Genomic DNA, 15,461 nt, shown 5'->3' with positions numbered 1-15,461 from the left:
TCTTAAGTGATGGTTCAAGAAGGATATAATCGTTTACTTTGCTTTTAATGTTGCACGGCATCATGCTTTTATTTTTTGTTTGTTTCAGTCAAAATACTATGTTACGGTACACATCACTTGTCTGCCAATTTTTGTGCATTGTGTAATTAATTTACAATGTACGTTATGTTGTTTATCCCACTGTTGTCATAAAATTCACTTAAGCAGGATTAAAAAATGAATGCATAGATATTTAATGCCGAAAAATGTTTTTGTTTTAATGCCGCAAAATGTTTTTGTTCCCTGTAGATTTTTGTAATAGTTAACAAGTTTGCAAGTTAAAAGTCTAAGTCTCCAATACTTGTGCTTCAGATTACAATCAGAAAAAATCAAGAAAAAGAAGCCGCTGGAGCAGTGAAACTCCAGATCAGAAAACGGTGATTCCTGGAATGCCTACAGTAATTCCACCAGGGCTCACTCGTGAACAAGAGCGAGCATATATAGGTAATTGTTTTTAAAATTATTTTACAAATGTGGTTTATGTATTAATGCTTTTTGTGGTGTGTTTTTATATTTAAAAAGAAAAAAAAATATGTACACAACTGAAACTAGTATATGAATGTATTCTGCTGAAGGTGCATCATCCATATACCAATGTTAAATATATTGTTTTGGGTTTCTCTTGTATTTTAAGCATTTTGTAGATTATTTCTGTTTTATATTTGTGCAGTGTCAATTAAATCCAAAGGATCTTTCTTAGTAAGAACGTTTACTCAAAGTTGCAGAATTATTTTGATTTTTAATTTTTTTTAAACCTTAACACTCCCTCCAATCCAAGTCATCCTTGGTTGCAACTTAAATGTTCATCAACACATACTTGAACTTGAATTAAAAACAAAAAAAGAGGTGCAATTAAACAGTATGCAGATTGTTTGCTGTCCTTTCTTATGCTTATTACCTTGATTCCCATTTTCCTGGCTTTGTACCAAAACCTTTTCTCTAACTACTACTAATTTAACTCTGCTTTTATTTTGTTTCTATCAATTATTTTGCACCCTCTAGCAGAGCGTTTTTTTTTTTTTGTTTTTTTTTTTTAACTATAATGTTTTTGAAAATACTGCCACTTGGCATGTATCGCAGTTTGAGAGGAAAAGGTACTTCAAGGTCAGAGTTCATTGTAATATGTTCTTACTAACAAAGCCAGAATTACTGTTTTTAGAATATTTTTGAAAATGTTTAACTAAAAGGTGATGCTGCATTTTTAACTGGAATTTTTTATAGGGGTTTGCATACCATCATTGGGCATCCATTAGCAATTGCGGAAAGCTTTCTGTAAAGAACAAACCTAACCACTGTTGATAACCCTGGAGACATTTTCTGGTTTGATTGGCATTCTTCCTTGTTGACTTTTTTTTTTTTTTTTTGTTTTGTTTTTTTTTAAATAGTGTAACTGTTCACGGTGCTGCAAATGTTTGGCATATGCATTTCATTTTGTTTGTATACATTTTTTTTCCTGAAAGGATTGAGTTAAACACTGCAAAGGCTAAAAGGTTATAGAGTGGGCTGAATGTAGAGCTTGTCTGTGATCTTAACATTTCAGTTTTTCTTCATTTTATCAAGGTTAGAATTAGTGTTTTTGCTGTTTCTGTCAGCATGTTGCATGGAGAACCAAGTTTGGTGACATCCATCCATCCTCCATTTGCACTGGGCAATGCTTTTGTTGCTTTCCTTTTTACCTGACACTATGAAGAAAAGGTTGTGCAATTCTGAATATGCAGGGTTTAATTATTTTTTTTTATATATATATATAAAAAACAATGCCAACTAGTCATTTGCTTAGTTGATAAAGAAGAATCATTCTTTGGCACTAGAAGCTCATTGTCTCCTTTTTAGAAAATGATTACATCAAAATTCATTTAGGAAAGTGGTATTTTTGTGGGGTTGTATTGTGAAGTATTTCTGATTTTTGGTAATGGCTGCTCGTTTTTTGGTATGTAAACTTAGAAGCATTTCTTAATTGGCATTTTGCAGTTTTAAAATGACACTTTTTAAAACTAAATTGTTTTTATCCTTTCAGCTTGTACTTATTTGTTTGGACATTTACAAAACTTTTGTATGGGAAAAGATTGCTTTAGATGCTTTTAAACAGTTAACAATTGATTGATATATTTCAGCTGGATCATTTTTGCATTGTAAATAGTATCTTTTAGCCTGTTTAGAAGAATTGAAAAAAAGTTTTATCAGTATACTTAAGATGCTTTCATAATTAAGCTTTACACCAATAGTCTAAAGTTTATGCTCCATTATCTAATATGATTTCATAATTTGTTTTTTTTTTTGTATTTGCTAATGAAAACAAGATTTCTGCTTTTATAGCTGAAAATCTGGGTTTTGGTCAGAATTTTTTTTTCCTTAGCAGGGTAAAGTAGCTGTCATATAAGAGTGTTTGTAAAAATGTATTTGGCTATATGAAGGATATTATGTAAGTAAATGCACCTTCTTGTAAGCAGATATTTTTAAAAAGTTAATACTGTGCATTTGTTAACCTTTAATTAGTTTTTTTTTCTTGGTAACCATATCTTTTCTTCCATCCTTGTTTTCTTTCCTAACCTGATTTCTTCCAGTCCAACTGCAGATTGAAGACCTGACTCGTAAACTGCGTACAGGAGACCTGGGAATCCCTCCTAACCCTGAGGACAGGTTGGGCAAAGCTTTTAACCCGCGCACAGTATTTAACTTTTTTTTTTTTTAAACCGGCAAGTAAGCAATGAGCAGATTTGCGGTCAAGTTGTATTTAGTACCATTGGGTGTTAATTGAAGTAAATTAATCAGTACAAATATTCTTTACTAGTGTAGTTTAACTAAACATATTTTAAGCAGCATTGGTTTTTGAATTGGATTACATTGCAATAATTTCAGTTTAATATCATATTTAGCACCCAGGTATATGAAGGCCCCCCTAAATATGTGATACACTGTCAGTTACGGAGTCATCTTAATCAGTTATGTTGGTTTCAGCTGCAGTGAATCCTATTAAATGCTGACTTTGAGTATACTTGCCATTACAAATTTTTATTTTTTATTTTTCCTCTTAATGAAGATTATTTTGTTGTGACTTTTTATATACTAATTTGAATGATTACTGTTTCAAAAAGTGCATATTATTGGATTCTAATAAAGGCTAAATGTTTATTCAGAATAATTTCTATAGGGTTTTGAATGTTTCATAGATCATAATGGAATGTTAGTTCTTGTGGATTAACTGTTAAGTTGCAGCATGAATTATTTGTATATTGTTACACTTTGCTGCAGTGAGCAAAAACTTTTCATATGATAGTTATTTTTCTTTTTTTAATGCAGTATATATATTTAATGTTTAGTACTTTTTAAGTTTTTTTAATAAACACACATTAACCTTGTACATTACATTACTTTGGTCTTTTCTTAATTTGAGTAAGATGTTAAGCCTGGGATTTTGACTGATCAAGTTAGCTGTGGTAAAATTTTAAAGGATAAGTCTAATTTCTTTGCAATCATTGTATCTTACCAATTTGCAACCTTAAATTTGTGTTCTAAAGTGAATCATATTTTTAAAATAGAATTAAAAAAAAAAAAAAACTAGCCTGCTCTTGCATTTTGTAACGGAACTAATGGGTACTTGGATACCAATATAAAGTCAAGTCTTAAAACTTACTGAATACTTGTACTTTGGGGTACCAAACATTTTAATTTTAAGAAAATGTGCCTTGTGCATTTCTAACTCATGAGTTTGACAACTGAAATACACTGGAAATAATACAGTACATTTTATCACAGATTCTTTGTACTGTTTTCTAAAGGTAAGAATACTTTGCTTGCTTTTCAGCTACCAGTGACTTGTCTGGGTGGAATAATGGCAGCCCCTCTTCACCAAGTTATTCTACTTATCCTACTTTTGCTTCTTTGATTATGTTTTGCCATCTCTTGTAATAGCAGAAAGATAATTACTCAAAATTGTATGAGGATTTTTTTTCCTATACTTTTCCTATTTTTGGCCTGTTTCATTTTGTTTTACATAGCTTAAGGAGTGGCAGCCTAGTGGAAAGCGCACATAAGTGAGTTTTATTGTACCTTGTACAATACATCTTTGCTTTTTTTCCTCTTTAAAACAACATACGCTGTTTTGCAGTATGTGTATAATTTCAAGACCTGGATTAATACTCAAATTTTTGGTTTGAAAAATGGTCATATTCAGTAAATTTTAATGCTTTTTTCACATTGGAACCCAGGTGCCCATTCATTACACTTTAAAACACAAGACCAGGCTAGTTGTTTATTTATAAAATATGCTTCACTTCAGAGCACAGTTTTCATATGGCAAATGAATATATACCACGATTGTGAAGAAATAATCCTGACTTGAAAATTATTAAACTCATTTAAGCATCTTTGACTTTGTAATACAATTTAATCCACTTTTGTAATTGAAATCCTAGCACAAGTGTGGAGAGTTCAAAACTTTCAAATGGCTATTTCACAGGCAGACCTATTCTGTAGCAGTTACAAGCAGACTTTCCCCTCCAGGCTTCGATGATTTTTGTCTATTCATATTTCAGTTCTGTGTTACTTTTAATGCTTTAGCAATTCTCATACTTTAGTTGTAAGGTTTGATTTATACTGTACATAGATTAAATTTTAAGATATGCTAATAGCTGCATGCAATAATGCCAAATAGTGAAGCCAGTGACAGAAAGAAATATCTCCTTGGATTTTTATTCAACGTAATAGAATTTGTAAATGTAAATGTACTTTTTAAGTGTACCACCTTTAGGATCAACACACTGAAACACAACTATTGGTAAATTTAACAAAGCAGTATTTATTATGCTGTTACAATATATAACAAGTTCAACAAATGTCTTTATGCATTTTAAGATTTCCTTCACTGTGAAGTCAGTAACATGTAAGCTTCTAGTTTATTTCCACGCTTATAATAGAGTTGCTTTTTATTGGCTTTTTTTTTTTTTTTTTTTTAATGCTGATGTTTCTTTATCTTGGTGGCACAGTGGTTAGTGCTGCTGTTTCAGATTGTACGGTTGGTCATTTCTTCTTAGAGTTTGTAACATTTCCTTTGTTTGCATTTTTTTTCTCCTTGTATTCCAATTTTCCATCTCATCCCCAAAGATGTGGATGTTAGATGATATGGTGAAATTTCCTGTGCAGGGGTGTTTTTGTGTGTAAGTGGGTCTGGGTATGATCTAGCATTCCAGGGCTTGTTCAAACGTGTTTGAGACGACAGACTTCCACCTTGAATTAGGTTAAGCAGATTTGAGAATCTTGCATATATTATTGTCTTTATCCTTTCTAATTGGGTTCTATGCTCACCATCCTTTTTTGTTTGTTAATACTTGATTTGAACAGTAGTAGCAACTGTTTAATTTAGAGTATCTATTTGTTTGACTTGATCCTTAAATTTTCCATGTCAAGCTTATTAGATATGTGTTAATGTAACAGTTTAATGGTATACATGGCCGTTTCCATGGAAGAATTCAGTATGTGTTGTGTATTTGTCTAAAAATATTGACCCAATACCCATTTAATGTAATTGACTACACAGGGTGTGGGTGTGTGGTTTTATTTTTTTTTTAATTAAATAAAAGCTTTATTCAGTCATAGACCATATACTTACACCAGCAAAACATTTTTGCCTGCCTTTTTTTCAGGAGTGGGGATTAAGAAGTGCATATTGTCCAGTTGTCTATGAGGATTTTGCACATTTTACTCTTTATCTTTGGGTATCTGGTTTTCCTCTCTCATCTCCAGAGACCAGTTGGTTAGCAGTGATAGATACTGTGATCAATCAGCTCATCAAAATTATTTTTTTTCTCACTCCATATAACTTGATAAGTGATCTGTAAATTGGCTGATCTCAAAGTACTTTTTTGTAGTACCTCCTTTTCTAAGTTTTACAGAATTTAATTGTTTTATTCCATTACACCAAGTGTTACATTACTTGAGGAAGTGCACATGTTTTTTCTACTGAACCCTGCCCCCCGCCCCATAGCAACAGGAAGGTGGATTTTGGAAGTGAGAAAAGACTGGTATATCTGCTTTTACATTTAAAAAAGTGGAGTAATAAACTGAGTAAAAGGAAATGTGCAGTGTTCATGTGCATAGAGAGAAATATAGAAAGATATAGAAAAAAGTCCCACTGACAGATACACAGGTCTTCAGAAATTAAGAAAAACTGCTTTGAGTTCAAACCTTTTATTTTATTATTTTACTTAAATCGGGCATTCCTTGGTGGAGTATGAGCCATGAGTGAGTTTGTGTTTAGTACAATAGCTGACGTTGTGAATTAGAAAAAGAACGGATAAATTAGAATTTTAAGTCACTGATTAGTAAACAGTAGGTTTGTTAGCATAAGGGCCAAATTTATCTGCGTATTTTGTAGACTTGTTAAGCATTTTACGTTTGATTCTTCTTCTTAAACATTTTATGAATATATTGTGTACAAAGTGTATTAGTTAATATATACATTTTAGTATTTTTTTTTATTGTAAATGAAGTGTGCGCAGTATTTCATTTTGTTTATATATATATATAAAAAAAAAAAAAATGAAATGGTAATACCTGTTGCCTGCACTTTGAATTGTGAAAATACCCAGGTTGATGCTTTAATATAGAACTGTGGGTCTAATAAAAAACTTGGGGGAGGGGATTAAGGATTGCAACAGGATTTCTACAATTAAAACAAAAAACGTCTTAAAAGTTAATCGGGTTGAAGGTGGATGTCAACTTGGGTGATAACTAGTTGTAAACATAAAAAAGCTCGCTGGTACAGTGAAGCTAGACTGTCTTTGCTTGGAGGAATGTTAGACATGTTGGCTTGATGTCTAATCCTTGCGTGTGCATAAATAGCGAAGAGTAAACAATGGCAATGTAATCAGGCGATAGAGCGAAGCGAATGCGCAAAGAAACAATACTTGGTGGGTGATGTTTGGCTTATTAACACTCAGTTGGACTGTTAACTTGTTGGACTTCTATTTTGGTGCAAATGATCTGGAGATTGAAAATTTAAATGGGGTACCAGAATCAGCAATTGGTCAGTTGATCGTGGTGCTGAACGTGTTTGTGCAGCTAGCACACCTATGGTAATGTTTGCCTGGGAGGACTTCCACTTACCATGACCAGAGGTACAAATCAGATTGTGTCACACTATAACCACTGCCAGAGTTGGAAATATCTGTGGATTTGTCCATCTGTAGTGAGCAGTACTTGTATTTAATGTCTTTAAGAACTTGTGTTGAAATATCTTATGCCATATCGCTTCTTCTTTGGATTGTATTATTGGACAGGGGTATTGTTTTGAGCTTGTCAGCCTCCTTTTCACTAGTTGCACTTTTTCAACAGCAGTTAGTAAAATCAGATTTTTGGCAGTTGTATGTGACTTACAGGATGCAACTCTAACTTGCTAGTAATGCTTTTTCATTAGTGGTGGTTGCAGTAGTAAAACTGGCTTGCTCCTTGTGGAGATTGTTTTAGCTTCTACCAAAGGAATTCTACAGGCTTGTCTTTGTCTGGATGTTTATTTAAATGTTGAAGTAGCTTTGACTGCTTCATACTTTCTTTTGATGATATTTCTTTACAAACCTCATACCGTGGATTGTTGGAGATAACAGTAAAACCATATTTCAGATAATCATCGCTGTACAATCCTGTTTTTCTTTTTTTCTAGTCCCTGTCAAACATGGATGGTTCCAGTCATCTTTTAAAAAATGTATCCATCTTTAACAAAATGGGTATAGATATTGAATATTCAACGATAAGTACTATTGTACGTCACTCACCAGTCCAGTTCACAGCTTGGAAGTTATGCCTTCTCGAGCGTCGCTGCTTATATAAATAAAGCTAAATTGAAATTTCCAGAATACTTCCGTGCCATTGAGCAACGATGCAATGATTAAATATAATTAGCACACGCTTCCTGGCATGTGGCGGAAAGACCAGAAAACATGAACAACAAAGGCAAACTGTGCAACTGGGTGGCACCAGTATTTCTATTATTCAATAACTATTTTACTCCCAGCCAGTTTTTATTTACAAAGCCAGTTGATTACTGTAGTAGGGGGTTGCAGTCAAGATTATCACCCAAAATTAGGTCATACCTTAATGTTTGGGAACTACTGATATAGAACATAAGGCTTCTATGCACGTTGGTTGTACTGGAAATTAGTGTTTTTAAAGAAAGGAGGGAAAAAACGGCTAAAGAGAAAAAAATCTGATCAATATTAGTCCTAAAGAAATAACTGATTGGAGCATCCTGACTCGATAAGGTTGTTTGGCCCTGTGAATCTGTGCATTTTCAGGATAGGCTGTGTGGTCCCCTATGACCCAGAACTGAATTAAGTGGGTTTGAGGATGTTAAGTTAGATTGCCTTAGTTAGTTTGGTTGTTTACGTTTTGTGTCCAGACTTAACATTTACAGCTCCTCACTGAAGTAGCTGGCATCACAACACAAGCAACTCCATCAAAATAAACATAGGGAGAATGGTTAAAAAACATGAAATTATTAGTAGTAAAGTAGTTAAATATACTAGTTAACTCTGGCCAGTTTGTCTTTTCTGTTTTAAGTAATGTTTTGTTTAGTTAATTTTTGCAAAACACTTTTTTTAATTTGGTAAAATGGTGCACTGTTGGGAAGGTTGCGCACCACTGATGACTGATGTCAGCTTTGCTAAAACAACTTCTACTTCTTGGTACCAGCACATTTATATGATATGCAATATTTCCAGTACAACAGGTATGATTATGTGGCTTTGAAACTATTTTTTAAACTTGAAAATATGAAATTGAGTTATTGATTGATAAAAACCATTGCCTAGATCTCAATTTTATTTTTGATTAAATATTTTATATTAAAGTACCAAGGTAGCTACAGAATGATTTTACAGTATTTCTTTAGACTGCTCTTTTGGGTACAGGTTTTGAAAGGCCAAGATTCAAACTGCTGGGTTTGTAACAAAAAGGTTGCATGAGTCTTTGCAGCTATTGCAGTCTATTTTTTTTATTTTTAACAAAACTGCTGAAAAAGTAACCTTAGTTTTCAGCTTACTCAAAGAAAGATTTTCCAGGTCATCAGCGCTGGATTTGTCAAGGTTATAACTAAGAGGAATTAACAGTCTTTATTTTCTTTTGATTGGACCAGGCAGCATTTTTAAGCTGTCTTTGATTTTGGGAGGGAACAAAAAAAATCTTAACTTTTTTTTCCTCTTTAACCAAATTCCCAATCTAACCTTTTTCAAATGCAGAGCCTTTCATACAGGGGTGACAGACACACAGAGTTCAGCACTCAAGGTGGTCGAGTAAGAGCTAGATGTTCTCAACCCATCTGGCTTTTGCAAATAACCTATTTTTTTACTTAATAGACCTACCTGTCTTATTTATTAGATGTCACCCTCCTCCCCCACCTTTTAGGTCTGACCATTAATAATCTCATTCACATGTTGTTCTCTACATTTTTTTTTATCCTGTACACAGGATAGGTGTGTAAAATCATATATATTGGTTACTGTTGAGTTAATAGAGTAAATATATTTGCTCTTGGCAGTGTTTTTCATCCAGGTTATGGTGGTTAGATGTAATTGTTTGGCTGCTGGTGGGAGGATTCTTTGCTTGTGCCCATTACTAGGTCCCTGACCACCCACTGATCTAAACTTTAATGAACAAGTTTGAACATTAATGAAGGAATACAAGAATAATCCAAAAATATATAACCTCTTTATGTGATGGTTAAGTTGGAAAATTAATTCACTAGGTTCAGGCTTTTAAAGTTAGTGTCACTTTAAGTCATGAAATGTTTTGTTTTTAAGTGGTGTTTCTTCCCTTTATGGAAGAGCTAACATTTGAACTTAGATATTGGGACAAGTTGTATGGAACCCCTCCCACCCTACTGCCAAAAAATACATTCACAGTTGTAACCAGCCTTTTTTTAAGGTGTTCAAAATTTTAATATTTTGCCAGCCTTTGAAAGTTTAGTTTTATGAAAGGAAGCATATGTTTATCCCACACAATACTGGAGGTCCTTACTAAAAGTGTGTTCTTGCTTTTTTTCCCCCCTTTTTACCCTGCTCCCCCCCGTTTTCATAGATCTCCGTCTCCTGAACCTATCTACAACAGTGAAGGGAAAAGGTTGAATACACGTGAATATCGTACTCGGAAAAAGCTGGAAGAAGAAAGGCACATGCTTATTCAGGAGATGGTTGGTCTCAACCCAGATTTTAAGCCACCTGCTGACTACAAGTATGAATTAAATTCAGCTTTTTATCAGATTGTATTGTGTTCTGAAAACATTTACACTGCTTTGTCCATCAAAATTTATTGTTGCCCTTTATGTACTCTGACACTGGTTTTCCCTTCTGTTGAATAATCTTGTGCAGGGAATTAGTCATATCTGAGGGTTTAAAAAAAAAAAAAAAAAGCACGTTTACATTTTGTTTCAGTGATGCAAAGAACCTATTACAAATATTGACCAGTACCTTATTTTTTCCTGTATCTTACAGACCTCCTGCAACTAGAGTGAGTGACAAAGTAATGATCCCTCAAGATGAGTATCCTGAGATCAATTTTGTGGGTTTGCTGATTGGGCCAAGGTAATAGAGCTTTACTTCAGTTTTGGGAATCTAATGTTCCAGTAGGGTTTTTTATATAATTACCTATTTCTCCCCTGATGACTTCATTTTATTGGGTGTTTTTTGCACTGTGAATAGTTTAGAAAGAATGGAGTAAATTCCTTCTATAGCAGGATTCTGTAGTTTGTGAAATGTTAAGTGTGATGCATTCTTTGTGTTCCCCAGTACCAGGATCATCCATCAGCATGCGTTTCTATTAGACCTCTGTAATATAATTCTTTATGGTTCAGTAGCAGAAAGAAGTAGAATTAGGGTTGAGAATGACTAATTTATATGATCAAAAATGTGGGTAAAATTTGCATAAACATTTAAGTTATACACCAAGTTCCGCATAAATGTTTTATTTATAAAAAGCTCACCAAGAACCACATTATTTTCATATACCCACCTTTGCTTGATTTCTTGGCAGCAAAAGAAAACCTTTGCAGTCATGTACGTAATGCATGATGTGTATGTATGTATATATATATATATATATATATATATATATATATATATATATATATATATATATATATATATATAATTTTTTTTTTTTTATTTTTTTTTTTTTTTTATTTAGCTACTCATTTTTATGAAACACTTAGTTAAGGTGCAAAGAACTGTGCTTAGACTAACTTCCACAGGAATTTTAACAATGTATTGAAAAGTGTCAGATGTACATAACTGCAGGAGGGAGGGATACTTTAGTGTCCGTTTATATTATTATTTTATAGACATAAATGAAGCAGTAACCAAATGGTATCTTGCTTATTCAAATGCACATTTAACTTTTTGAATCAGTCTTTCAATGTAATCATTTTACAAATGCTGTAACTTGTTGCATAGTGCCGTTTTCCTGAAGGCTTTACTGTTGTAAGTATTGCCTTTTCAAGCTATTAATATACAAGATTTAATGAGCTTTTCGCAAAGTTGAATGGGGTGTCCGTAAAATGTTACAAATAATGTTAAGGGGACACTGTATAGTTTTGTAATAGTTTCTGAACTGTATTGCAATTGTATCAAATTCAGTGCTTTTTTTTTTTTTTTTTGCAGAGGAAACACCCTGAAAAACATTGAGAAAGAGTGTAGTGCTAAAATCATGATACGGGGGAAAGGTTCTGTGAAGGAGGGCAAAGTAGGCCGGAAGGATGGGCAAATGCTACCTGGTGAAGATGAGCCACTCCATGCACTTGTAACTGCAAACACCATGGAGAATGTGAAGAAGGCTGTTGAGCAGGTGAACATACTTTTCTTATTAAAATCTTTCAGCTGAGTCACCTGCTCGCTAACATCTAATGGAAGCCTTGTATGCTTGTTCCTAGGCATCTCAACTTTTATCCATGCTGGTGCCCCAAAAGCATCTGTTTGCTATGTTGTATAGTTGTGCAATATCCAGACTGTTTTTACTAAATACAATGTAGTTCACATTGGTGAAAACTGCATTAGCTGTAATATTTGAATATATTTGTTTTCTTTCTTTTGATGCATCTTAATTTAGTTCTTCATGGTGTATTTTTTTTTTTTTTTTTTTTTTTAAGAAAATCAAGGTAGTAAATTATTTTTAAGAGACAGTTTTTGACCTTGCTGTCTGAAATCCAGGAGCATTTTTCAAAATGTATAATATAACTTTTTAACTTGCAGAAAAGTGAGAGTAATTTGCAGTTTGCTGCTATTGAGTCTTAACAGTCAAACTGTACATATTCAGTTTCATTTTTTTATTAAGTAGTCGCAACATAAGTGGTATATTGGCCCATTTAAAGTCCAAGGTATTGCTGACAATCTATGGACAATAGTTCCTTGTTAGTGTAGTTTTGCATTAACAATCAACTATTTTTAATTAACTCTTTTAGGGCTAATTTTTTTTTGTTTCTTTTCTCCCAGGGCTGAATATTTTTCCAAAAACTAACTTTTTTTTAAAAAACAACACAAAGCAATTGTTTAATATATCAAATCAACAAAAAATATTTACTTTTGACAAATGTTACTGTCTTGCATGTTGTATGAGCCTGCATACTATATGATTTCACATACATATCACATACATTTTACACAGCAAAGTCCTGCAAAGTCTGATCTCGCTCAAAACAGCCAATTTCAGTCATTGCCATATTGCACTCCTTACAATATGTGTTGCTTTGGTGCCTATTTTTCAATTGTCTGTTGCTGCACTTTCTCACATATATTGTTAGTGTGTATTGTAGAGAGACAAGTCACCCATTTGCCATCGTGCCATGCCACTGCCACCAAGTTTTCTGCCTGCATGAAAACCGTATTGTCACCTCTTTTCATCTTCTGAAATTTTGTGAACTTTATGTATGGCATTATAGCCTGGCTCACCCCATGGGATTTGCTTCTGTTTATTACAGAAGTGAATAAAACTTTGCAGCAGCACGTACCTATCACCACGCTGCATAACCTGTCCAAAGCCACCAGGGGACAAAGCTCGTTTGGACCAATGCTCCCTGAAGTTATATCACCAGTTCTGTCCCATCTCTATTTGTAATGCCACAGCGCGCTTCATCTCATCTTTTGTTGTGGGTTTCCACTTTGAAAAACGAGAATGCGATGCAAACGCAGCCCGCGATTCAAAAAAATTCTCTGCCTACCTGTTTGTCTCGTCTGACAGTAGCTGAAAAGCAGCATCAGGAGAGAGCAGCCTGAAGTACAGCAGCTGGTGATCTGTCGTGTCCAACAGCAAGCCATGCCGTCTTGTAAACTCCGGTAGCCAGATCGGCTCTCAACGGATCAATGTCTGTGTATTTATCTCATGCGAACCTTGCCGTAGATGCATCGGCTGCGCGAAGGCACTTAACTGGCAGCAGATCCGCTGACGCGGCATCGGCTGGTGTCTAATCAGCTGATGCCAGATTCTCACTCTCTTGCTCGATCTCCTGATCACTGCCAATAAAATCCGATTCTGAAAAATCAAGAGTCCGACTCCGCAATAATGTGCAAAACATTGTCTGCCGAGTGTTTTCTTTTCTGCACTTCCTTCACTCCCTTTTCACATGTCGATGCCATCTTGCCATTGTTTACATTTCGCAACTCACGCACACGCAAGGTTTAGTTGCCGAGTCAACGAGTCTAGCATTCCTCCAAGCACAGAGGGAATGCCTGTGACGTGACAGTGAGATTTGTCGCCATTAACAGCTGATTGTCGCCCTCTATCCGTGGATGTCGACTTTTGTCAACATTCGCCTTCAACCCCTCCTGTCGACATCCGCCCTAAAAGAGTTAAAGGTGTTTATGTGAAATATGTTCTTTAATTAAAAGCAAGTAACAATCCACTAACAACCAAAATTCAAACTTCACCCAAAAGAGAGGAGAGACGGCCAAAAAAGCAAATTTTTGAAGCAGCAAGGAAGTGTATTGTTTTTCCCAATATAGTAGCTTATTGTAAAATGTTATTGATCAGATCCTGCCATATTAAAAAAAAAAAAAAAAAAAGTTTTCAGCAGAGTGACAAATTTCTTTACAATTTCAAAATAGTAAAGGACACTAGTTACCCACTAACTTAAAAGTGGTGGGTTGTGATTCTTCCAGTTGAGCAAGATAGGTCTACGTGCTGGTTGTGACGTAAAGGAAATTAGTTTGTTTGTCCTCTTTCACTTTAAGCCCATCTGGGAGTACGCCAAACACAGCTGTTAATATGTTAAGAGTGATTGTGACAACAAGGCTTTCTGATAGGCATTCAAAGATTTTTGTCCAAAACGATATTAGTTTGGTGCACACCCAAAACATGTGGCCCAGTGATGCAACATTCGCACGTTGAATCTTGCCCTGGAAACATTTTGGATAGGTTTTTATCTAGATAAATGTGCTTGATAAAAGATTTTAAGTTGAATAATTGAGTGCTTTGCACACATGGAGCTCTAGTATGTTCTGTGCATGGCTGCCACTCCTTTTCTGAAATATTAAGTGAAAGATCTTTCCCTATTCTGCCCTATCTTTTAAAGGAAGGGACATTAAACCTTTTTATCAATTTGTAGTGTTGCTATTTTGAGTCTTCAAGACTGACCAATATTTCTTTTGGAATATAAGTGGAAGGTGAGGAAAATTTGTCGGGTTCTGTTTTGCAAAGTTTCTGGCTTGACAGTAGTGGAAAAATTATTTTGAAGAGAAGTTATATATGATGCTTAATTGCTAATAGGATGCAAAAAGATTATTGATGTACAAGTCTCAATGTTTTAATCCCAGACTTTTTGCAGGCATTAAATACTGTGTATTTTTGAGAGGCTGGAAAAAGTAGTTATGATGTAGTTGTGCAACAGATAAGAGTTGCTCTGTCTTAAAGTGCTTCCTACATTGGTTCCATAGTCTAAGTGAATAAAGGGCCATGGGATTATTAGTGCATTGAAGATAGTTTGCATTTACTGGAGCACAGAGCAGGGAATACAAAGAATTATTACAAGTGTTAATGTTAAAATTATAATTTGTTACTGGATTTGTTTCAAATCTCTGGATTTTAGACAATAATCTATAATAACCCGGTGGCCAAAAAGTTAATTGAAACACCAGGCAACTTTGGCAATTTTTTTTTTCTTTCCTCTGGTATTTTATTCAAACAGATCTTTCATGATGAGCATTCAGAGTTGTATTTTTTTTTATAGTTCAGTGCAATGGACTCTGTGGCTACAGGTTTTTGTTCCAATCATTTTCACAATTAGTGAGACATTTTTCCTTGGACTGATTTCAGTTTTAGTTAGCTGGTCTTTTTTTCTGCATTCACAAAAAAGCAGTAGCGTGTCAAACTTAACAAAGCAAAATGTAACCCCTTTTATTTGACCTTATTTCAATGACAGTTTATGACAAGCAGTGGAGACATGGGGT

At 34.2% G+C, this 15,461-nt stretch overlaps 1 protein-coding gene across 1 annotated transcript in view; it reads left to right on the top strand.

Annotated features, from left to right (window-relative positions):
• sf1 (splicing factor 1) overlaps positions 1–15,461 on the top strand; it is a 31,369-nt gene that overhangs the window by 3,792 nt on the left and 12,116 nt on the right. The window contains exons 2-6 of the mRNA XM_028803144.2: positions 352–483; positions 2,604–2,679; positions 10,108–10,260; positions 10,521–10,610; positions 11,685–11,868. Coding sequence (XP_028658977.1) covers positions 352–483; positions 2,604–2,679; positions 10,108–10,260; positions 10,521–10,610; positions 11,685–11,868 — 635 coding nt within the window. The remainder of the gene's footprint in view (positions 1–351; positions 484–2,603; positions 2,680–10,107; positions 10,261–10,520; positions 10,611–11,684; positions 11,869–15,461) is intronic.

The sequence above is a fragment of the Erpetoichthys calabaricus genome, chromosome 1 (genome assembly GCF_900747795.2).
Source record: "Erpetoichthys calabaricus chromosome 1, fErpCal1.3, whole genome shotgun sequence".
Classification (NCBI taxonomy): domain Eukaryota; kingdom Metazoa; phylum Chordata; class Cladistia; order Polypteriformes; family Polypteridae; genus Erpetoichthys; species Erpetoichthys calabaricus.
Note: the sequence above shows the minus strand (reverse complement) of the source record. Positions and strands in the feature narration are given on the sequence as shown.